This window comes from Canis lupus, chromosome 25 (genome assembly GCF_048164855.1).
Source record: "Canis lupus baileyi chromosome 25, mCanLup2.hap1, whole genome shotgun sequence".
Classification (NCBI taxonomy): domain Eukaryota; kingdom Metazoa; phylum Chordata; class Mammalia; order Carnivora; family Canidae; genus Canis; species Canis lupus.
This window is the reverse complement of record NC_132862.1, coordinates 44,015,360-44,041,013: the sequence shown is the minus strand read 5'-3', so window position 1 is coordinate 44,041,013 and position 25,654 is coordinate 44,015,360. Positions and strand designations below refer to the sequence as shown.

Here is a 25,654-nt window from a genome sequence, read left to right as displayed (position 1 = left end):
GGCCCTCACTCAAACAAAATTACACACGAAAAGGATCTAGCCAAAAAAAAAAAAAAAAAAAAAGAAGAAAAGGATCTAGCCAATATCAGGCACACATTAGGTCCCAGAGAAACATAAGTTCCCCAAAAGTGATCAGTGGATGCCTCTCTCTCCACCTGGGGTCATCCTCCTCCCCACACCCGGAACCCAGCACAGGCAGTGCTGCTGAGACTTTACCAGATGCTAAGTGTACTTGAGAAGAATCAATAAACTATGAGCAATTCCCACTTCACCCAGCCCAATCTCTTAGGAAAGCTGCCCCGGAAGACTGTTGCAGGAACATACGAACACTCCTTGTCTGGACCTTGAGTTAATAGTGAAGGAAGAAAGAGAGCAGCGGTTCAAAGTGTGCTTTCCTCTGGTCCTCATTTATCAATATGGGCAGGGGAAAGAGCTCAGGAGGGAGGGACCTTCCACATACCCTGCTTCCTGCTAAAGACATTCTTCAGCCTCAGTGAACTCCCCAACGCCATCCTTGGCAGGCAAACTCTTGGAGAATGGGCCACAGGAGAATACAGGGCTCTAACACCTTCCTTCTATGGCCCTGGGGATCAGACCCCCGTAGAATAGGGCCGGATTTCTCAATTTCTTGCCAGGGAGGGGAGGATTGCATTTCAAAAGGACCTAAAACAATTAGACCCCAGATCACACCTCCATTTAAGCAATAGGGCAGCCAGAGAGTCCCAAGGGAGTGGGGTGAGGGGAAGGGACAGGAATCCTGGAAGAGCTGGCCTCTCATCTTTCTTCTGGGTCTGTCCCCTTCCCCCACTTTCACACACATCCCTTTGGAATGAAAGAGCCAGGACTGGACCTAGGGCCAGGTTATGACAGCTATCACCAATTTGGTCCAAAGTTTCTATCTCTCTCAGAGTCCAAGTGGAAGAGGCAAACGTCATACAGACATTCAGGGCTGCAACTTTTGGTTCTCCACACAGCACCGTCAAAGGGGCCCCTGGGCTGAGATAAGGGGCAGTGGCAGCGAGCATGTTTGCTAATCCACTTTAACTCAGCTCCACTGTTCTGCCTCTTTCCCAGAGTGAGCCACACGCGGATTGCCCCCAACAGGGTGAAGCTGGGAGCAGAGAGCTGGTGGAGCGTGAGCTGGGTGGTCAACACATGATCTAAGACTCGTCTTCCTGTCTCCTTGCACACCGCTTCCAAGCCTTGGAGAACTCCCCTAAGCACTCGCGAGGGCCCTCTGTGCCAGGCTCAGGAGAGCGTTCTTGTACCCAGGCAGGTGAACCTGGGTCCTCTAGCCAAGCCATGTGTTGGTGGCCTCTTACCTATCTGCATGACTCTCCCAAAGACAGATGTGTTGTCCACGGTGCTGCAGTTCCACCGCCTCTGACGGAACTGGTACTGGCACTCCTTGATGCCCGTCTTGGCTCCCTCCCCGATGTAGGCCATGTGCTCCTGGTACAACTGGCACAGCTTCCTCTGGCCAGGGGAGAGCCCAGGAAGCTGGCTGCACACGGGCTGGGCACCGATGATAAACATCTCGGGTCTCTGTACAGGGCTCATAGCTAATGACCTACAGCGGAGATCCAGAAAGGGGACAAAAGACCAAGGAGTGAGCACAGGCTGTGTCAGCACTAAGTCATTCATTCAACACATTTACCCAGTGCTTTCTTTCTGTGCGCAAGGCCCTGTACTAAGGGCATGAAAAGGAAACTTAGTAAAACAGAGGCGTTGCCTTCAAAGGGCGTTGTGTGGGAAACTGAGGGACAAATGCAGATGACATGAAAGATGTCAAATGATCAGACAGAGAAAGAGCTCTTGCAGCTGGAGAGAAGATTTTATAAGGCAATGGCCAGAGTGCGAACTGGGTCCCAAAGGCCGGGGGTGGGGGTGGGGGGGCAGGCAGGGAAGGGCGATAGGGAGGGCATAGGACATTCATTCCAGGCAGGGGACGGAAACAGCCAAATCTCAACAGGAAAGAGGACAGCACATGACTTATTCAAGGAGTAGGCGTGATTCATTCACTTGAGCCCCAGTGCAGGATGTATGATGGAAAGCAATAAATTCCTTTAACTAGACCTGCCCCTATGCCTGGCAAACAGAAGCCAATTTACATACATCACAACACTGTCTAAATCCCCTGACCCACCCCTTCTCTGTTCAGCGGCTTTCCCTTGGCTCAGCTTCAACCAGATATAGTAAAGTGTGCAATTAGATGAGAAGACTGTATAGATATGTCATCTGAGTGCAAACGTGAGCGGGGCACAGATCTTGCAAAATAGATGAGGAGTGCCTGCCGTTTGCACGTTGACTTGGCAATGACAATAGTCTTAAGAACACAACAGAAGGCCCCACACAGTCCTGTGGATCTCTCAACTTCTCATCTGGTCATCAGACTTATAAAACAGGAATTCTACTCTCCTTGCCCACATTGGGGGAAAAAATCAATATTCTTATTGATCCAATAGCAACGCAAGAGCTATTTCTAACAACACATGGGGATGGAGGAAGGTCCAGGAAAAGGGGAAAGCAGACAGGATCAGAGGAAAATACCAAACGAACTCCTCCTCCTTTATCCTCAGTGAACCTCTACCTCTGGGGGCTTGTGAGAGACAAGGCTGTCCTAGTTTTCCTGGGATAAAAGCGATTCTTAGGATTCCTACGAATAAAGGGATGATCACAACACACGGTGACCTTTCTCTGCATTCAATTACCAAAGGAGGCGTAGGTTGTAGAGAAGGGCCTCAGCCCCCCTCACTCACCACCAGGAGCTGGCTTCGGCCGGAAGCTGAGCCCAGCTGGACAGCAGTGCAGCGGCGAGCAGCAGCCGGCTGGGCATGGTGGGCCTCAGCCTCGGCCCTCCCCAGTGCCCTGGGAAGACCCCAGGGGCGGACGGCTTCTGAAGCGGGGCTCCCTGGAGAAAAGAGAATCAACATGGAGATGAAGCTGATGAGGCAGGACCAGAGGAGAGGGCGGGGTGGGAGCACCAAGGATGAGCTCCAGGGTGGGGGGCGGGGGCGGGGATGGGGGGTCTAGTCAAGTTCTGCTCGGGCCGGCAAAGAGATCCAGCCTCTTTCCATCCTCCATCTCCTAGTGCTGCTCTTCTCACCAGGGGAGCCTTTGCGTCTCCTACCCCCACGAGTGGGAACCCTACTCAGGACCTCATTCCAAAGGAAACAATAAGCTGGGAAAAGAAAAGAGGAATGAAAACGAGTCCTTTCAAGCCCAGAGCCTGTTCCATATAGCATGAAGGAAGATGCTTTGGTTGCTGCAGCGTCCACCTGCCCTTCCTCCAGAGCATCCGAAGAAACCAGGGCACCATCCACTCTTTCCTGTTCATCTCCCTCCAGCCAGAGGCTCTCCTTCATGGGCTACGAACAGCTGGTGAGTGAGATTTACCTGCAGCCAAGTAGGAGTCTCCCCTCCTATCCGTACCCTTCTCACTCCAAGAAAGTTTCCGTGTTCCAGCCCTTGTTTCCCAGGAATATAGCAGACAGAAGGGCGAGGACTGCACTTTCTCAAGGCAACTCCTCTGAGCAATACCATGTGTCCCTAAAGCTGCCTGGGAGGGGGGGGGACATGGCATCTTCCTAGGTGGCCTTCCTCCCCTCCTCTACACTGTGGCCCTCGAGGGGCAGCCAAGAGCACCGCTGGCGACAGTAGGGCACCACCAGCTCTGGGTTTTGCGGCCCTGATCTCAGAAGTCTGGGCCGAGGACGCATCTTCTAAAAGCAAGGACCCTTCCCTCCTGGCTCAGGAGCTTCCCGCATCTTTGCCTCTGCCTTTTTTATAACTCGTGCCTGTGCCTGTATCCCAGGAAAGAGCACCCTTCCTCCAGCCCTTGGAAACAAATGTAAAATCCTTGCTTCTGGATCTTAGAGCAAGTCTATTAAAACACGCCCCCTCCCACTCACCCCCACCTCGTCTCCCCCTCAGCTTCCATCCAGGGCGTGACCCCACATTTCCAGTGAGTCTTCTCCCCGGGACCCCTTAACACTGTACACACACACACACACACACACACACACACACACACTGGCGCACGCGCACCCAGCGGGCCCCCCCCCCCCCATCTCACCACGCGGCTCCCGCAGCCCTGGGTCTCCAGGCTCTCCGGGAGGGGGCGGCAGGTGCTGTGGGTCATCAGCCTAAGAGATACTTTTGTCCTGGGGCCACCAAGCGAGGAAGGTGGCCTGAACAGGACCCGGGGAAGCTGGGCCACAGCCCGGTCTCCACCCCCCTTAGGTTTTTCTTCTTGAGGTTTCAGCTGGGACAGGAGTACCAACAGGCAGGTGTGTGGGGCCGGCAGGGGGCAGATCAAAGAGGAAACTTGCTCCTTCCCCTTTGTCATGCAGAGCCAGCTCGGAAATGATCCGGCCTCTGGCCCGGCCCGACTAACAGCTCCCCACACCCTACTTTCCCAACAGACCTCTCCTCCTCTAAAGGACGCCCCCTCCCCCTTTACTCTCCCCCCCCCCCCCCATAAATCCTCCCTGTCCCTCGGGGCAGGAGGTCTGTGAATGCACCGACTGGAACCAAGAGAGATGGAGCAGAGATAGGGCTGGCACCAGAAGCTAATGGCTTTATGAGGGGAGGTAACCAGGTCCAGAGTAGGGAGGCCAAGAGAAGAGCTTCAAAGGGTTTCCTTATGCAAACATCCTCAACTCCACCTCCCAGTCCTTCTAGGGGCCGAGGAGTCGGAGCAGGCCGTCCCCGAGCCCGAGCCCCGCGGGCCTCCTCCCTCCCGCGGCCGGGCCTCCGGCAGGCCCCCTACTCCTGCCCGCCCCACCCACGTCCTCACACGTTCCCACTGCCAGGCTCGACGGGTGCCACCTCTGATCCCCAGAGATGTTCCCCTTATGCCAGTGTCTCTCACATCTGTCACACCTTTTCATCAAGCTCCTGTGAAATCTCTGCTTCTGCAACTCCTAGGTTCCACCGAGGCCACGGCACGGGGGGCACCGTTTCTGAGCCAAGGATGGGAGTCGCTGCCCACTCACAGTCACTGTGGCTTTGACCCCCCAGTGACAGGCCGGCTAAGGCCAGGAGCTGCTAATCCCGCCCCTCAGTGCCTCCCGAACACCAACAGACCAACCGACGGGGCTCACTGCCCAGCTTTCCCACCAAGCCCCGATTTCCACCAAACTTTCAGCTCATTAAAAAAAAATATATATGTAAAAACAAACAAACAAAAAAGGCCAAAGCGCATGTGGTGACTTCTTTTTCTGCCTTCTCAATTCTCAAGTCCCTGGAATTGAACGCCACCCCCTCCCCCAGGATGACCCCTGGCGGGGACAGACACATGGGAACCACCCTATGTGTGGTCACAGAACCCAAGGGCCAGCTCTCTGCCCTGGCTGACATTCTTTTCTTTCCTTGTGAGGAGCTGGGAGGAGAAAAGTGAAGATGGGCAACTGGTTTCTTCAGCATGGGCAGCATGGAAACTTCTGGCCTCAGCCCAGCTGGGCTGGAGGGTGGGCACTGAGGCTTTGGCTTTAATGACTGGGACACATTGAAAGCCCTGTTTGTGGGTTACAGGTGAGTTTTACAGTGGGGCTCACCCAGGGAAGGCTCTCCTTTGTGTAGGAAGAAATATCTAGTAAATATAGAAAAGACTGGAGAGGGAACCCCTCATGCTGCCTTTTGTCATAACTACAGATTATCTCAGATAATGAAAGCATCTCCCCTTCCTAGGAGGGGGGACATCATGTCAAACACAGCAAACACAGCTGAGCATGAGGGAATCCAGGGTCTGTATCCTTTTGTGGTAGAGGGTCAGGGAGGGGAAGACGCCTCCAGAGGGCCAGAGGAGCTGGTCAGACATCTGCTCTGCCCTACTTCTTCAGTCACTTATGTATTTATTCATTAAAGTCATTAATCAAATGTGTACTGGGGGCCTTGTATGTGCCAGTTACTACTCTAAGGGCTGGAGATAGGGCCGTGAACAAGGAAACACATGGTCCAGTGAACACTGTAAGGAAAAGTAAAGCGAGGACAAGAATCAAGAATGGTAGAGGGTGAGGCGCCTGGGCGGCTCAGTGAATGAGCATCTGCCTTTGGCTCAGGTCATGATCCTGGGGTCCTGGGATCGAGTCCCACACCAGGGTCCTTATGGGGAGCCTGCTTCTCCCTCTGCCTGTGTCTCTGCCTCTCTGTATCTCTCATGAATAAATAAATAAGTAAAATACTAAAAACAAAAAAAGGGGGGTGTCTTGGTGGCTCAGTCAGTTAAGCATCTACCTTCAGCTCAGGTCATGATCCTAGGGCTCTGAGATCGAGCCCTGCATCAGGCTTCTGCTCCTCAGGGAGCTTGCTTCTCCCTATCCCTCTGCCTGCCACTCCCCCAGCTTGTGCTCTCTCTTTCCCTGTCAAATAAATAAATTAATTAAATAAATAAATAAAGTGATCCCTGGGTGGTGCAGCGGTTTAGCACTGGGAGATCCTGGAGACCTGGGATCGAATCCCACGTCGGGCTCCCAGTGCATGGAGCCTGCTTCTCCCTCTGCCTGTGTCTCTGCCTCTCTCTCTCTCTCTCTGTGTGTGTGTGACTATCATAAATAAATAAAAATTTAAAAAAAATTAAAAAAAATAAATAAATAAAATCTTTAAAAAATAAAAATAAATAGGGATCCCTGGGTGGCGCAGCGGTTTAGCGACTGCCTTTGGCCCAGGGCGCGATCCTGGAGACCCGGGATCGAATCCCACGTCGGGCTCCCTGCATGGAGCCTGCTTCTCCCTCTGCCTGTGTCTCTGCCTCTCTCTCTCTCTCTCTCTGTGTGTGACTATCATAAATAAATAAAAATTAAAAAAAATAAAATAAAATAAAAAATAAAAAATAAAAATAAATAAAATCTTTTAAAAATTAAAAAATAAAAAGAATGGTAAAGGGTGATAGCTTACATTCTTTGGGGCCCTTTAGGGAAAGCCAAATTCTGAAATATCTGCCCAGCTCACATCTCCAGCTATGGAGACAGGGAAATGGTGGCAGGGCTGTAACCCTGCTACACAACCCAGACTCCATTGTGCCACGTCCCAGGTCCCTTACTGAGACTGCAATGCCTGTCTTTGCCATCGCAATTAAAGGGGTGCATATTTGAAAACAGGGTTCCAGGTTCCTCTTCCTTTCCTTCCTTTTTTGGACTCAGTCACCAACTTTCATTCTCTTAAGTAGCTCCATGCAGTTAGCCCAGAGGTAGGAGACCGAGGAGAGAGACTTGGGCAAGTGGGGCTTACCCCAGCCAGTCTGTCCTAAAGGGGCACCTCTGTGCTTCCACACACACTTCAGAGCAGTGTACCCCAGAAGCCCCTCCACACACGGCAAGAGCTTTGACAAGGTCATAGCTGTTCACAAAAGCCACCATCAGGTGTTCAGGACTGACCTCCTTCAGCGCCTGAGAACTCAAGCAAGTCCTGCATGAAATGGTGTCACGTCCCGCACCTGCCCCGTTGCTCCAGACAGGCACCCTCACACCTAGAAACCTACCCAGAAAGAACCAACAGCTTCCATGGGAGCCTCTTCCTGTCATTGGCTAATTCTTTCTGTGTGACCCAAGGAGGAGCTATGTAATGTGTGATTAAAAAATACATTTGTGAGACACTTGGGTGGCTCAGTGGTTGAGCGGCTGCCTTCGGCTCAGGGCGTGATCCCAGGGTCCCAGGATGGAGTCCCACATCGGGCTCCCTGCATGGAGCCTGCTTCTCTCTCTGCTTGTGTCTGCCTCTCTCTCTGTGTCTCTCATGAATAAATAAATTAAAATCTTTTTTAAAAAATTACTTTTGCAGGGGGCCTGGCTGGCTCAGTCCGTAGAGCATGTGACTCTTGATCTCCAGGTTGTAAGTTCGAGCTGGGGTGTGGAACCTACACTTGCAACTTTGTTAGCATTCCTGACATAACAAGGTAGAGGCTCTTAGGAGTCCTTGGGAAGAGAGTGTCTCCCTTTGAGAACTTATGACTAAGCTGGTGTCCCAATGTCTGCCAGTGATGTGATGATTTCCACGGGGTGGTACAGGTGGGGGAGGAGCAGGACAGATGGAGAGCCTTCTCTCCCCTTGGCCACTTAATTTCCACCACTGTAGAGAAAGACTTTTTTTTTAAGGTAGGTTCCACACCCAGCATGGAGCCCAAGTCAGGGCTTGAACTCATGACCCTAAGATCAAGAGTCACACACTTAACCAACTGAACCACCCAGTTACCCCGAGAAAGATTCTTTATGGATCTCAAAACACTTGACAAACACCTCCTAAAATACACTCTGGTTCCCTAATTTCCTCCTCTATTTTCATGTAAGTACTCATCCTTCTTAAACCTGAACACCAAATCAGTGCTCTGTGGTCTAACTCAATGGTTCCCACACCAGTCTTCCTGAAACACTAATCATTTCCATTTGAAGACCTACTGTGGTTCCTAGCTCTTCAACCATTCTAAACTTCCTGGCCTGGCCTCCTTTAATTTATGTCTCATTCGGGACACCTAGGTGGCTCAGGGGTTGAGCATCTACCTTTGGTGCAGGTCATGATCCTAGGGTCCTAAGATCAAGGCCTGCACTGGGTTCTCCACAGGGAGCCTGCTTCTCCCTCTGCCTGTGTGTCTACCTTTCTCTCTGTGTCTCTTATGAATAAATAAAATCTTAAAAAATAATTTATGTCTCATTCTTCTGAAATTCCCATTGTGGGGTTTCTTATCCAATCTCCTCCTGTTCTTGTTCTAGGAACAAGAACTGCTTTCCCCCCAAGCCCCCATCTGATCCTCTTCCCAGGGATGCCTTCTGGTCTCCAACAGTACTTCCAAGTCTACTCAAGATTCATCTCCTCCATAAAACTGTCTTTGATTAATCCCATGCCATGAAAATCTTTCCATCTACTTGATATTTCCTTGGCACTTGGGAGGACCACATCCCACACTGGCTGCCTCATAACTGTGCTTTTTTTTTCCAGTAGATCCAAAGTTTCCCAAATGCATAAACTTACCTCCCCTACTTTCTCTGTATGCCTCCTCGTGCCTAGTACAGTATTACTAGACAATAATAAATGACTGCTAACCAGTGACAATACTTGATATTAGTGAACATTTATTGAGTACCTTCTACATCCATTGAGCCGAATATTTTATATCCAATTTTCTCACTTAATTTTCACTAAAATTCTATGTGGTCTATGGCATCATTAGGTTCACTTTGAATATAAGGAAAGTAAGTATAAAAAGAGTAAGATGGCAGCTGGGTAGCTCGGTCAGTTGAGCATCTGCCTTCAGCTCAGGTTATAATGTCGGGGTCCTGCTCAGTTGGGAGTCTGTTTCTCCCTCTCCCTCTGTCTCCTCTCCCCTGCTCATGCTCGTGCTCTGTCTCTCTCTCTCAAATAAATAAATAAAATCTTTAAGAAAAAAGGCTTATCCCAAAGTTACTAGTATAAACATACACACACACACACACACACACACACACACAGAGCCTTGTGTGTGGGGGGGAGACATGCTTTCCCCAACAAAAATGATATCTGGATTGAGAATAAGTCTGGCTGCTTAATGCTGGAGAAATTAAAATAGAACAGTAGTTTTTAGAGAGCTAGTGTTTATGTTGGGATGGAAAAGACAAGTCAGGCCAAGAGGTAAACGTGAGGGAAGATGGACCCTGGCATGGTTTCAGATGCTTATGGGAGACACCAGCAGAGGCAAGGAGCAGAATGGTTACCTAAAAAAATGTAAGGTTTGGAGAGAGAGTGGAAAGAAATCTTAGAACCCTCATAACAGAGAAGCTGACCAAGAGACTATATCCTTAGCAAGAGAAGATTCTATTTGATAGCATAACATTGCACTACCTTTCAGAGAATATAGCTACCAAGGAGCTCCTTTCAAAACTCATATGTGACCATGTGACTTCCCTGCTTAAAACGCTTCAAAGGTTCTCCATTTCTTTTCTTTTTTTTTTAAAGATTTATTTATTTATTTTTATTTGTTATAGACAGAGAGAAAGAGGCAGAGACACAGGAGGAGGGAGAAGCAGGCTCCATGCCAGGAGCCCGACGTGGGACTCGATCCGGGGACTCCAGGATCGCGCCCTGGGCCAAAGGCAGGCAGATCCGCTGAGCCACCCAGGGATCCCAGGTTCTCCATTTCTTAAAGGGTGAAGTCCTTATCACATTATATAAGTCTTTTATATACTCATCACATTATATAAGTCTTTTCAAAAATTCGACCCTCGCCAGTGTTTCCATCCTATTTGGGTTTTTGCTCTGTGCTCCAGAAACCGCAAACTGCTGTATATATTTCCTTATCCACCCCTCACACTGTTTCTCCCTTTGTGCGGTGCGGACTTCTGGGAATGTTTCTCCTCTCTCTGTGCGGGTCAGGCTCCTTTGTCCTGAGGTCACATATTCAAAGAAACCTTCCCTGCTCATCCCATCCAGAGAAGGCCTCCACTTCCATCAACCTCTCGCTAGCTGGCTTTGTATTTTTGTCCCAGGATTTATTTTTTATTTATTTATTTATTTATTTATTTATTTATTTATTTATTTATTTATTTATTTTTTAATATTTTATTTATTTATGACAGATACAGAGAGAGAGAGAGGCAGAGACACAGGCAGAGGGAGAAGCAGGCTCCATGCACCGGGAGCCCGATGTGGGATTCGATCCTGGGTCTCCAGGATCGCGCCCTGGGCCAAAGGCAGGCGCCAAACCGCTGCGCCACCCAGGGATCCCCCAGGATTTATTTTTATTTTATTTTTAAAAATATTTAATTATTTATTCATGAGAGACACACTCCCTGCAGAGAGCCTGATGCAGGACTTGATCCCACGGATCATGTCCTGAGCCAAAGGCAGACACTCAACCACTGAGCCACCCAGGTGCCCCTTGTCCCAGGATTTAATATAGTTTGGTATAATCTGGCAGGCTGACTGCTGATCTGTGTTTTGTTTCTTGCCTCATACACCCTGCAAATGGTCTTGTTCACCATTTTCTCCCCACTGGTTGGGAGAGTGCCCAAGGGTACCTGGTAGGTGCTCAATAAATATTTGTTGACTGAAGGAAAAGAAAAGGCTTCTTTGGCTCTCAAGAAAATAGAAGGCAGGCTGTGGAGGCCAGCCTCTCATGGAGACAAAGTAGTCCTTTTGGCGTCCACATGGTCCAGCCCACAAAAAACTGCCTCTACCGATGTATGAGATTCTGGAGATTCCAGGTCTCAGCTTTGTTTCTACCTTTTCCTCAAAGGCATGAGTGGCAGGCAACCTCTAAAGCTGTGCATTAAAAGATAATGTGAAAACGTCTAAGACATCGCTCCTTGAGATGCTTTAGTCTAGCAGCAGGAAACATGAAAAATCTACTCTGAAAGGCAAGACATCCCAAATGCCCAAGGAGTCCAAGGGAGCCTCCACAGTCAGGACATGGGATTGAAGTAGGGCCTTGAAGAATGTGTAGGCTTTAAAAAGGAGCAAAGGGGAAGGAGGATTTCCCATTAAGATGGGGTTTGGTCAAACCAGAAAATTTCAAGGTGCTTTGGAGAAGGGTAGGAGAGATTTTGCAAAAAGAAGGACTTCCATAATCTCCAATGTTCTTAGAATCATTCTTATTCATTAAATTTATGGAGTGTCCCTCTGAACCCCGATACTGATTTCTCACCAAGCATTCAGTATCCATCACCCCGGAGAAACTCCTGGGATCTGCAAGAATGGGACCTGAAGGGGATCAGTCACCTTTTGACCATGAAGTGATGGCTGGGTAAATCTTCCCAGAGAGCCAAGTACAGAAGTTGAGATACTGGTTGATCACACTCCTCCCTCACAATCTTGCTTGTTCTTTGTTCCCCAATTCTCTTCCTGGGTCCAGGCCTAAAATCTCACTGCTCATCCTGCCTCCTCCCTCTCCTTTACCCTCCATGCCCAACCAACAGTCAGCTCCTCTTGACTGGGCCTCCATGGTATTTAGGAAGCCCATTCCCTGCTCTCAGCTCCTGCTGCCCACTCCGAGCTACTACAAGAGCCTGCAAGTGGTCTCCTTTGCTTCCAACAATTTGCAAGTGTCTTTTGCCTAATTCTTATCTATGGAACGATTGAACGAATTCCTTCCACTCAGTTCTCTAATTGCCAAGGTAATAGCTGGCTCCCACGTTGCTCAAAGTGTGGTCCCCAGACTGCCAATATCAGTATCACGTGGAAACTGATTAGATATACAAATTCTCAAGCCCCACCTAGACCTGCTCAATCTGCAACTCTGTGGCCAGTGCCTAGCAATCTGTTGACACAAGCCTTCCAGGCGCTTCTGAGGCACACCAAAATTTGAGAACCTCTGCCATAAAGCAGTTTGGGGGACAATGTAAGGAATTAATGCGCTAAACCTTTCAAGGAACATGTGTCTCTGTTAACAGCAAATGTCTACCTTTTAGTGCCTTAAACTAGTGAGTGGTTCCTTAGCTGGGGCCACAGAACCACAAAGCATGCAAACCAAGCTTTATCTCTAGAAGGAATACATGTGTCCACCTACTTCTACTGTGATGGTCTACATGTATGTAGCCCCTTATAGTTAATGCAATACTAACTCATTTGAAAGCATTACTGATGATTGTGGTGGTGGTTGCACAACTCCAGGAATATATTAAAAACCACTGAATTATACACTTAAAAAGGTGAATTGTATGGTACAGAAGTTATATCTCAACAATGCTGTTACTTTTTTTTTTTTTCAGTGTCCTGATGGTGCAGCAGTTCTGTTTTCGTGGAGACGTCTGCCCACGTGTACACCAGAATGCATGTCAAGAATAGCAGTGCTATTAAGAGTCTCACACTGGAGGGGTGCCTGGGTGGCTCAGCTGGCTAAGGCCTCTGACTACTGGTTTAGGCTACAGTCCCAATCTCAGGGTCATGGGATTAAACCCCATGTGGGACTCAGAATGGAGTCTGCTTGTTGCTCTCCATCTGCTCCTCTCTCTGCTCTCTTTCTCTCTCATGAATAAATAAAATTTTAAAAGATTCTCTCTCTCCCTCCCTCTGCTCTTCTCCCTTACTCCGACTTGAACAATCCCACTCTCTCTCCAAAAAAAAAAAAAAAAAAGAGCCTCAAACTAGAAACAACACAAATATCCATCAACATGATCAATGAATGGATCAATTAATTGTGATATAGTAATGCAAAGAAATATCAGGATGAAAGTGAATGAATGAAGCACTGTTCCATGCAACAACATGCATGCATCTTACAAACGTAATGTTGAGAAAAAGCAAATCACAAAAGAATATATAAATTATGATTCCAGGGCAGCCCCAGTGGCCCAGTGGTTTAGCGCCACCTTCTGCCTGGGAGTGCGATCCTGGAGACCAGGGAGTCCCAAGTCTGGCTCCCTGCATGGAGCCTGCTTCTCCCTCTGCCTGTGTCTCTGCCTCTCTCTCTCTCTGTGTGTGTCTGTCCTGAATAAATAAATAAAATCTTAAAAAAAAAAAAAAAAAGGAGGACAGCCTGAGTGGCTCAGCAGTTTAGCACCACCTTCAGCCCAAGGCGTGATCCTGGAGACCCGAAATTGATTCCCACATCGGGCTCCCTGAATGGAGCCTGCTTCTCCCTTTGCCTGTGTCTCTGCCTCTCTCTCTGTGTCTCTCATGAATAAATAAATAAAATTAAAAAAAAAAAAAAAAGGACAGAACAAGTTGAGGTGCCTGGCTGGTTCAGTCAGTAGGGCACAGGACTCTTGATTTTAGGGTTGTGAGTTCTCCCCTGCTCCTGTGCTCCCACACTCTCTCTCTTTCTGTCTCTTGCTCTCTGTCAAACAAATAAATAAAATCTTTAAAAATAAAAAAAAATAAAAATCATAGGGATTAAAAATTAAAAATTTAAAATTTAAAATTTAAAAGTCATAGGGATTTAAAAAATAATATAAATAAATAAATAAATAAAATAAGGAAAAGGTCTCATTAATACCTAACAGTTTAGGGGGATCTTTTAAAAAAGATTTTATTTGAGTGCGCGCGCGCGCGAGAGAGAGAGAGAGAGAGACAGAGAGAGAGAGAGACAGAGAGAGAGAGAGACAGAGAGACAGAGACAGAGAAAGCATGCAGAGGGAGAGGGACAAGCAGGCTCCCCACTGAGTAGGGAGCCTGATGCAGGACTCGATCCTGGGACCCTGAGATTGTGACCTGAGCCAAAGGCAGAAGCTCTACCAACTGAGCCACTCAGGCACTCCAAGGGGATCTTTATATATCTCTTCAGTGGAAAGTACGACTATAGCCTCATGGGGCATGTGACCTTTTGTAGGGGGTGAAGCTTACAAAAGGGTCGTCATCCTCAAAAAGAAACCTCTGCCTTAAATGCATGTTGAAAAATGGAGGCACAGAGACAACCACTTGGGATAACTACTTGAGGGCAGGTAGGGGTGCTGGAAAGGGAGGGGGTTCTGTGCAAACCACACCTACCGGCCACTGAATGCTAGGCCTGGATTGACTATACACATAAGAGCAGCTGCCATGACCATGCCAGGGGCCAGCACAGTATTTTGTTTCTTCTCTTCCCACTCCAAGAAATGAGGGTCTGACGAAACTACCTTCTGGTACAACCACCTTTGCCGACCCTCCACTCCTTCTCCCTCATCAATTCTTACCAGTTAGTCCTGTAGCTAGTTGTTTCTTTTTTTTTTTTTTTTGTTTCTTTTATATAGATCTCTTCACAGATAATTTTTCCCTTAAAAATATTTTTAAAGTAGTGACCGAAGATGAATGCAATTATGTTTATGTAGCCAAGACTTGATCAGAAAATCCCATAACCTCTAGAAAGAATCCCCAGATGCTCATCTTTCTTCTCAGCTCAATTAACATAGCCTTTCCCTGCCAGCCTTAATTATTTCTCCCAAGAGTCTCTCTCTGTCTCTAGGTCTCTAGTTCTTCCTTCCAAGCTTTTCCCAATGAATCCTCTCAGCCCTAAGGCAGATCATTCTTTTGTGTGATCTACTTTCCCAACGGTTGAAGATGAAAATTAAAGGGTTTTTTTTTTGGAGCAGGTATTCTCAGCTTCCAGCATACAGCTCATCTCCCATAGTGTCTTTTCTCTTTGTTTCTCTCATTTGCAGGAGAAATAATGCCCTGGCGATGGGGGGATGAAGGGATTAGAGGGGGTAAGAGTGATGTGATTTTCATCTGGCCCTCAAGAAAAATGCAAAAGTGCCCTTCCCGGAAACTGCGCTTGCCATTTACAATGAGAAATTTCTCACAATCTGGGAAGAATAGACCTAATCATGGTACAGGGTGACAGGGGCACAGAAATACAACCTGAGGCCTCCATGCTAATATCTAGTTCTTGATGTTTCAGAGAAAAGCGATTCCCCAGATCCGTCTCCAGCTCCTAGTGCCTGGAGAAGTGTGAAAGTGGCCACTCACACCCAGCAAGAATCATCCTACACACCGGGCAGAGCAAATCCCCAAGACCCCAGGGCCCATACAGGTCCCAAAGGTGGTCCATCCCAGCTGACTCCTTCTTGGCTGTTACACTTGGAGGGGGAATAAAAGAGCAGTGTCTTCCCCCGCCCCAGAATCCCAGGACCCTGAGATCACTACCTGAGCCAATGGCAGGTGCTCAACCGAATGAGCCATGTAGGTGCCTCAGAAATCTTATTCTGTGCAGAAAATAAGAAAATAATTTTTCCCCCTCCTAAATCCTGATAAATTATTATTTTTTAAAAAGATTTTATTTATTTATTCATGAGACACACACACACACACACACACAGAGGCAGAGACACAGGCAAAGTGAGAAGCAGGCTCCATGCAGGGAGCCCAATGTGGGACCCGAACCTGAGGCTCTGAGACCACGCCCTGAGCCAAAGGCAGACACTCAACCAGTGAGCCACCCAAGTGTTCCTAAATTCTTTTTTTTTTTTTTCCTAAATTCTGATAAATTAATTTCTAAAGATGTTCTAGCAAAGAAGGCAGAAAGGTATGGCCACCGGTCAGTGTAGTATAGGAAATTGTTCTAGAAGCATGACAGCCATGGTTGTGGACTTTGTTTTAAGAGAGTTGGAGAGCTGATGGGAAAGTGGTCTAGAGGTACTGATCTTTCTCCAAGTAACCTTATTTCCTCTGAGTCTGGTTCTATGGGTACTTTTGTATTCTTCTGGGACATGGCCACCCGCTTCTGCCAATTCCCTGGCTTAGACAGAATGAATGAAGCAGAGAAATGGAACTCTGGATCCCCATCCTGGGCAGAAGGATGACCTCCCTATGCCTTTGGGCTGGTTAGAATAAAAACATATCTTGTGCTGTCAGGTAAATGTGTTCCTATTTTTGCAAACTGAAGCATATTTTAAGACATGGAGAAATCTTACTATTTAAAAAAGCAGGATCACCAACTGGCAGACAACAAAATCTCTTTGGCTAACACAATGATTTAAAATTTTTGGAATATGAATGCCTTGGTGAGTGGGGGGTGGTGTACAGGCTCCCGAATTTCCCCAAATCCCCACTTTTCTCCATCGCATTTCTCCTGGCTGCTTCACACATCACATTTTGCTTGTCAGGTGCCCAAAGGCTATTAAGTACACACTGTTACAGCACCTGGGTGGCTCAGTCAGTTAGGCATCTGTCTTGGGCCTAGGTCATGATCCTGAGGTCCTGGGATCAAGTCCCACATACGGGTTTCCTGCTAGCGAGAAGTCTGCTTACTCTCTCCCTCTGCCCCTCCCCCTGCTTGTGCTCTCTCTCAAATAAATAAATAAAATCTTTAAAAAATTACTATGCCACTGTTATTGAAAGGAATTGTAATATGTGTATTATATATTATATATTACATACACAATAGTCATTTTACTATATGAACTATTATCTGAACTATTTATAAATCTGGATTCGCACATACCGAGTTTTCTGAACACAGTTATGCTAACTCTTCTTTTTTCTGAACAATTCTGTCATTCCATCCCAGGAACTAAGTTTGGATGAGAATTTCTGCTTCCCCTTACTCGAGTGTTTTCACTCTCTTGGAATCTCACTGAAGCTGCCAAACTTAGGCTCCAAGAATTGGCAATTTCCACTTGGAAAAACAGGATAATGGTTTTGTTTTTATTAATGGGGGGTGTGTATGTGAATACTGCTGTGTTAAGAGTATCGGAAGCTGCTGCCCTGGATTCAGGGGCCTGGAGTGGTGAGTGCCAGGGACTGTCCTCTGGCTGCCCTGGGCCAGGTACGCAGAAGAACGCTTGGCTGGCTGCGCTCCAGTGGCAGTGGTGGCAAGGACAGCCAGCCAGCAACCTCCCCCTGCGGCCGACTACTCATGCAGAAATGACACTTGGGGGGCACCCAGGTGGCTCAGTGGTTGAGCGTCTGCCTTCGGCTCAGGTCATGATCCCAGGATCCTGGGATCGAGTCCCACATAGGGGTCCCTGCAGGGAGCCTGCTTCTCCCTCTACCTGTGTCTCTGCCTCTCTCTGTGTGTCTCCCATGAATAAATACATAAAATCTAAAAAAAATTTAAAAAAGGAAATGACACTTGTTTTTTTTATTTGGGGGGAAAACAGTAACTCTAAGTTATATGGGTCTGCCTATCAACTCCCCCGAGCTATTGCTCCTATGTTTCAAATGGACCCTGAGATGCTGCTATGGAAGAGCTCCTGAACCCTCAAAAGGAAGAAGTGTCAAGCAGCTTTCTAATGAAAAACACAGACAGAGAGAAAGCATTCAGTCCCTCAGACACAGCCTCACTTCCTTGTCACCGAGTGAGAAGCCAAGCAGGTCACCTTTCTCACCTCCCCCAGGGCTTAAACATTCCCATCTCCTGCACCACGGCTGGTGTCATGGCCAGCAGTCTTTAGACCAGGTCTGTGAGCCTCACAGGTTCTGATTTGGGGAATTCAATAACATGTAACTCTGTGGCTGCTTCAGGAAAAAGCATGGTCACCAAATTCAGGCAGGCCTGGGCACGTTCAAGAGGCTTTTGGTTCACCGCTGAGATTCTTTGGGTTTCTTTTATGGCTCTGCCAGGCCTCTTTGACCAAGCTCCAGCCCTCCTGCTAAATCGCTCCTGTGGCTGCCTGCTGGCTTCCCCGGTGAAGGCCGGGGTGCTAGAGGCCGTGCCTCACGGTCTGTGCCACCTCAGCACAGGGGCTCTGTGGAAAATGAACCACGCCAACAGCCCCTGGCAAACACCTAGCATTAGGCAGCTGTTTGATGAATGTTAAACGTTCATTGTTGAACCAATATTTATTGTGGGCCTACTGAGCATCCAACACTATATAGGAGGTTATAATAAAGTAATAAGATGTTACTCTCCTGGGAACTCGGTATCACTACCCTGTCCCGTATGGTAGCCACTGGCCACATGTGGCTTTTCAACAGAACATTTCCAAGATCACAGACAGTTTATGGAAGCTAGAAGGGGCACTTGGGTGGCTCAACTGGTTGAGTGTCTGCCTTCAGCTCAGGTCATGACCCCAAGGGCCTGGGATCAAGTCCCATGTCAGGCTCCCTGCTTAGCCTGCCTTTCTTTCCTTTCTCTCTCTGCCCTCCCCCTGCTCATTCTCTCTCTCTCAAATAGATAAATAGATAAATAAAGTCTTTTTAAAAATACAGTGGGAGCTAGAAATCAAATCATCACTGATACAAAATCAAAAGCTCCATTTGAAAACCATTATTTAAATTTGGTGCAATAAGGGCGCCCGCCATAATAGAGGGAATACATAAGGTACTGCAGACACTTGAGTAAGGGCAACTAACTGTGTAATCCATGGCCGGGGACCAACACCCCACCTATGGGCCAGCGAGATAAATTTTTTTTATTCCAATGATAACCTCCACTCACTGTCTTCAGAATTACCATTAGGAAAAAGAGACAATGTAACAAAGTTGGGAGCAATTTTTCACCATCAGAGCTAAATGGGTAGCTATTTTGCATTTCCTACTCAAGAGAAAAGGAACAAGTTCAGACCCAGTGAAAACACCAGAAAATAATGTAAATGGAATTCTTTCTGTGACTCCAATTCAAATCAATAAACAGTATTGAGCATCTACTAGGTCCTACTCAAAGAGAGAAATTCTTCTAATCTTGTAGCGGTGGGCAAACACACACAAGATGACAATATTTAGGGCAGCCTGGGTGGCTCAGCGGTTTAGTGCTGCCTTCTGCCCAGGGCCTGATCCTGAAGACCCGGGATCGAGTCCCATGTCGGGCTCCCTGCATGGAGCCTGCTTCTCCCTCTGCCTGTGTCTCTGCCTCTCTCTCTATAGTATGTCTCTCATGAATGAATAAAAAAAATCTTTTAAAAAAATGACAATATTTATCAGAGTGACATGTTATAATGAAGGTGACAACTACTTTCCAAATGTTATCCTTGGTATCCAAGTACTAGTCCTGAAGTTGACTAATTAATTCCCAAGGAGGACATGTTTCATGATAGAGCTGAGCTTGTCCCAAGGAGACAGATGGAATTCCCACAAATGGAGACAGGACAGGGAGACCCTCCCATTGGGCAAAGTGCAGAGGCCTGAAAACATAGGACACATTTTCAGAATGATAAGAACATCACACAACAATTTCATGTCCAAAATTCAATGATAAAAACCAAAGACACAGTTGTCTAGGTGACTCAGTCCATTGAGCATCCGAATGTTCTCAGCTCAGGTCTTAAGCTCAGGGTCATAGGTTTGGGCCTGAATTGGGCTCTGCCCTAGAAGTGGAGCCTATTTAAAAATAAATAAGTAAATAAATAAATAAAAACAGAGAGAGAGAACCAAAGCCAAAATTCAAAGAAAAACAAGTCACTAACTGTGAGTGAAGCAGGACCTTCATACTGGGACTTGCTCATGGAAGACCTGAGGCTCCACTGGGAGTTTGGGCTTCATTCTGTCATCTGCAGGAGCCATCCAAGGCATCTTAACAGGAGAGGCATCATAGGATCTGTCTTTAGCAAAACTGCTGATGGTCTGCCAGCAATAATGATTGATGAGGCATAGAGAGTGAGAGTATAGGGGCTGGGAGCCCAGCTGGGAGGGCTAGTCCAGGAGAAACAGGATAAGGGGCAGAAAAAGAACACTGTCAACCCAAGTGGAAAGAAAGGGAAGAGGTGTGGTCTGTGCATTACGTTAGTGGTGGGAATCAACCACCAGTACAGGCCCTCAGACCACTTGATTTTGGTCCCTGTTGAGCTGAAATAAAGAATACTGAGGGTAGTATATCTGCATGTGGCTGTGGAGAGAGCCTACTATTTTTATCCTCATCTCCAAGGCTACAGTAGGTGCTTGGCACAGGTCTGATATCCATGGAATCTTGCCATCTGGCAAATACATGTCATCAATCAAAAAGAGGCACCATTCTTGAAGAAACAAAGAGCTCAAAGTACATTTACCACCTCGAATGAGTCAGCAGAAACATGTGTATTAAAATTAACCAAAAATTTAAAAAAATTAATCAAAAATATATATAGTTAATAGTAGAAATAGGGGCACCCAGCTGGCTTAGTCAGGGGAGCATGCAACTCTTGATCTTGGGTTTGGAAGTTCAAGCCCCACACTGGGTATAGAGATTACTTAAAAAGGAAATATTTGTCTATTTTAAAAGATTTTATTTATTTATTCATGAGAGACACAGAGAAAGGGAGAGACATAGGCAGAGGGAGAAGCAGGCCCCCTGAGGGGAGCCCGATGCAGGACTTGATCCCAGGACCCCGGGATCACACCCTGAGCCGAGGGCAGACGCTCAACCACTGAGCCACCCAGGCGTCCCCAAAAGAAAATCTTTTTAAAAAAATAGTAGAAATAATTACCAATAACTTCTGCATTCCTGGGTTTGTATGTCTGGATACACACACACATATATATGTTTGCCCAGAAAGTTACTTCACCCCCATGTGCTGTCTTCCCACTTTGGATCTTCAAAGCTATTCGTGGCAGAGGCCACTTGACAGTCACTGAAACCACACACAGCTTGACTACATCCTCCAGCCTCCATTGCACTAAGATGTTGTTATGTGACTGGGTTCTTTCTAAAGGAATGTTAGAAGAAATGAGGTCTACTACTTCCACTCCGGGCCCATAAAATCCACTAACAGGCAGTCTTCCTGGCTCACTTTCCTTCTCTCACCTTGCTGCAGATAAGCATGGTGGCTTTCAAAGTGAGGGCTGAGGACGGAGTCATTAAGACAGAAGCAGCCCAGGTCCCCAAATGACCACCTGGAGAACTGCCTGCCAATAAGGAACACGCATTTTGTCTTTTACCTGGGCTAGAAACAAACTTTGATGGTTTTAGAGCCAAGCTACATTTGGGTGTTTGTTCATCAAAGAAGCTACCATTAGCTTAACACATACTCTTACAACCTTCATTTTACCTTGTATTAGACTCATCTCTGTACTTTTAGAAAAATTCCCCTTTTGGGGACACCTGGGTGGCTCAGTCAGTTAAGCACCCGACTCTTGGTTTCAGCTTAGGTCGTGATCTCATGAGTTGTGAGATTGAGCCCCACATCGGGCTCCGTGCTCAGTGGAAAGAAAATCCCCTTTATAGAATGTAAAAACCCCATTTCTATTTATAGTTGCTCAAATGGTTTCTAAGACTACCAAAGGGACCTCAATTGTAGATTGCTCTCCTCATTAAAAATATATAGGTCTTACCTAAAAATAAAATCATAAAAAAGTAAAAATATATAGAGGTATCCAACCACTCGGTTCTATGAGGACAGACTAAATGAGGGTAACTATGCTTGAATTTCTGTTCTTTGAGGTCTAAGACCTAGAAAGACAGTAAAGCACAACATCTTTGAGGAATTAAAAGAGAAAAAAAGTTTAATCCTATATTAAACTATTTTACCTACAGCAAGAGCTAAGTAACAGCCCATCATATTTCACCTATGCAGTCTCAGCTCTTCATAACTGTGTGACCCTAGACAAGTCTGAGCCCTTGGTTTCTCAATTACATAATGAAAAACTGAACTGTATAATCCCTAACATTTTGTGCAAGCCTAACATTTCTGGCATCTACTGACCAGTCAACCAATCCAGTGAATTTGCCTCATTAAGTACATTGGGCAATTTATTGCTCTTTTGAAATAAATTATTTTTAAGAATTCCAACCTTTAATGAAAGTAAAGCCTAATAAAACACGACACTAAATTTTAGTTTTAAATGACAGAAGCTAATTAAGATATTTGGATAGTGTCACTTAAAAAAAATCTTTTATTGGCATGCCAAGGTGGCTCAGTGGCTGAGGGTCTGCCTTTGGCTCAGGTCGTGATCCCTGGATCCTGGGATCAAGTCTCATATCAGGCTCTCTGTGGGGAGCCTGCTTCTCCCTCTGTGTATGTCTCTACCTCTCTCTTTGGGTCTCTCATGAATAAATAAATAAAAATCTTTAATAAAAAGTTTTAAAAAGGGATGCCTGGGTGGCTCAGCAGTTAAGCATCTGCTTTCAGCTGAGGGTGTGATCCTGGAGTCCCGGGATTGACTCCCACATCGGGCTCCCTGCATGGAGCCTGCTTCTCCTTCAGCCTGTGTCTGTGCCTCTCTCTCTGTGTCTCTCATGAATAAATAAATAAAATCTTTAAAAACAAATCTTTTCTCGTAATAGGTAAAAATGACTCTCTGATTTTAAGCTGCATTTCCTTGATCGTTAGTGAGGATATACACCTCTCCATGTTTATTTTATTATTATTATTATTTTTTACCTCTACATGTTTATTAGTCATTTTGTTATTTCCCCTTTCACAGGTCATTTAGGTTTAAGATTAGAACACTGGCAGTAGGATCACAGAAGGGTACATCACTGCCTGCATCGTTCTGCCGGTGGCCAACCAAAGGGTCCTACAGCATCTTGCCCACACCCACCACCAGCTCAACTGACAGAATTATAGGACTCTCAGCCCTGGTTCAGCTCTGTGCCTCCCAGAGTATGCCTGCCTTTCATTATGTATTCAATTCAATGGAATAAAAGTGGCTGCAAGCATAGCATTGCGGGGTTCCATATTTATTCTCTTTCTGTGACAGCCGCATCCAATTTTCTCAGTTGAGAAGTCAAAAAGGTTACAAATTCCACTCAGGACCTGGAAATCCAGCTGGGCTGTTTGAGCTTCTTTCTGCTTCTCCATGAATAAAGATTCAAGAGGCCTTGAGCCAATAATGCTGCTTATGACGTACGAGGCAGATGGGTCCTCTTACTCAACTGGCCAAGGAGACACTGGCTTTGCCTGGCTAACTCTCGCACACAAATTTGTTTTTGCCAAAAGAAACCCTGTAACTAGATATGTGCTGAAGTCACACAGAGAACGGAAGTGTTGAATCAGAAGGCATGTGTTGGCTCTGCTGCTTTTCCAAACCTCACCATGCTCTGTGGCCACAGCACTGTCCTGACATCACCATTCTGCATCTAGGTGATGCAGTGTGTATGTGTGTGTGCAGTGATTCAAATAAATGACAGAAACGAACAACTCTCTCCTGCCATCTGGGTTCTATCAGCAAAATAAAATAAAACTGTTGATTTCAAGAGCACTGAGAAATTCCATCTAAAAAAATCGTTTTAAAAAACTGACAGAGAGGGAAATTCTAATGAGGATTCTTTGTAAAAACTGCCCAGTAGCCAGTGTCCCAGAGCTGAAATCAAGAAAACATTAGCTGGAGTGCTGTAGGATCACAGCCACTGGAGTACGAATAAGGGAGGAGTGGCCCTTGATCTTCTGCAGCAAGGGCCCGGTCCTAGTGGATGTCACTGTCTGGGATGGAAGTAACAGGCAAAGATAGCTGGATCCGAAGCTCTGATGGACTACAGACAAATGTGCATTAATGGCACACAGCATTACCATGGTTGGCTTGACTTCCTGGCTGTATCAGAGAAGCTGCATTTTTCTACTCCTATGCAGTACATCCACTATACCCCGGAAAGCCTCTGCCACGGGTGGTATCCACAGATGACAGCAAGAACAGGGATGTAAAAATACATCCCAAGGACAATTTCCAGTTTAAGATGACCAGACCCCTAGGGACATTTCAGTGGTAAATGTGCTCATTAAGAGTCATTAAGACAGCAGCAGCCCAGGGCCCCAAATGACCACCTGGAGAACTGTCTGCCAATAAGGAACATGCATTTTGCCTTTTACTTGGGCTAGAGAAATCACACACCCAACCCTAAAGGCCAATATCACCAACCAGAAAGTCGATGTAGGGACACCTGGGTGGCCCAGCGGTCGGGGGTCTGCCTTTGGGTCTGCATCCTGGAGTGAGTGATCGTCCCTGTGGGGAGCCTGCTTCTCCCTCTGCCTATGTCTCCGCCTCTCTCTGTCTGTCTCTCATGAATAAATAAATAAAAAATTTTTAAAAAGTCAATGGAAAACAGCACAGCATAACATAGCAAGTATAATGTGACCTGATTTGGTTCAGTAGGGAACAGCATGGAATGGTGTACAGCAAATGATAAAACTCTTGCACTTTTCCAACATTAAGAAAACAATCCTCAAAGACTCAGGCAAAACCAGAAATGTCTGTGTGTTTTCTATTCCAGCTCCTGCCTCCATCCCAGGCTGTTTCCCACAACCCGATTCATTCACTGATCCAATTCTTTAAAGAAACAGCTTCCTCTTCCCCTCTCTCACCACTCTACTGCGAACCCCCAACACGTATTAATCCAAGAAATGCGATCAGAATTAGAGGCAGTATTTGTTGAGTGCTGATTGCATATGTGTACCAGGAGCTGAAGGACGGGGAGGAGCGGAGGCAGGCAGGTGAAGAGTAACAAAACAGACACAACCCTTGCCCTCTCTGCAGCGAGAGCAGCCAAGCCAGGAAGGTCCAGGGAGGGAGTGACAATCACAAGACAGGGCTGTGGGGTTGAAGAGTAGGGCCGAGTTCCCGTCCCTGTTAAATTCTAGGCAGGAGCTGCTGCAGAAATCTCTACCTGTTTGGTTAGCCTGTTGAACAAACAGAACTTGTGATAATTTGTATGCATAGAAGTAAACTTTCCTTGACCCATTACACCCCCTCTGACTTAAACAAACAGTTTTTTTTATTGAAACAAAACATGGAGAGAAATGCACACATCTTAAATATAAGCCTGATGAATTTTTACATTTGTATACACCCAAGAAACCATCACCCAGATCAAGAACCATTTAACCATGAAGCAAATCAAATTGATATGCTACAGAAAAATGCAGGAATAGAAACCAGTTGGATCTCTAATGCGCCTTTTAAAAGCTGTGTTATTGTTGTTGATTTTATTTCGATGTTTAGAGATAGCTTATTCTTTGTGAGCAGGAAGGGAGCAAAAAGAAGTCCCTCAAGCAGGAGCCAGACACACAGACACTCATTCAGAATAGAGCTTTCTTTCATTCTTTCTTTCTTTCTTTCTTTCTTTCTTTCTTTCTTTCTTTCTTTCTTTCAAGATTTTATTTATTTATTCATGAGAGACAGACAGAGGGAGAGAGGGAGAGAGGCAGAGACACAAGCAGGCTCCATGCAGGGAGCCCGACATGGGACTCGATCCTGGGACTCCAGGATTACATCCTGGGCCGAAGCCGGTGCTAAACCCCTGAGCCACCCGGGCTGCCTGCAGTGGAGGGTTTTAGAGGAAGTAACAGGGTCAGATCTGTGACTAGGGGCAGGAAGACAAGTAAAAAACAAACAAACAAAATGCTCAGTTTGGAACATCAGAACTGAAAACCAGCTTTCTCCCAGAGCCGCGGATAATTTAAGACAATCTAATGTTAACCATATGATT

At 46.6% G+C, this 25,654-nt stretch overlaps 1 protein-coding gene across 1 annotated transcript in view; it reads right to left on the bottom strand.

Annotated features, from left to right (window-relative positions):
* The window catches only part of WNT5B (Wnt family member 5B), a 109,004-nt gene that overhangs the window by 13,856 nt on the left and 69,494 nt on the right, over positions 1–25,654 (bottom strand). Inside the window, exons 2-3 of the mRNA XM_072799551.1 lie at positions 2,760–2,911; positions 1,323–1,570 (exon numbers count right to left, since the gene is read on the bottom strand). Coding sequence (XP_072655652.1) covers positions 1,323–1,570; positions 2,760–2,911 — 400 coding nt within the window. The remainder of the gene's footprint in view (positions 1–1,322; positions 1,571–2,759; positions 2,912–25,654) is intronic.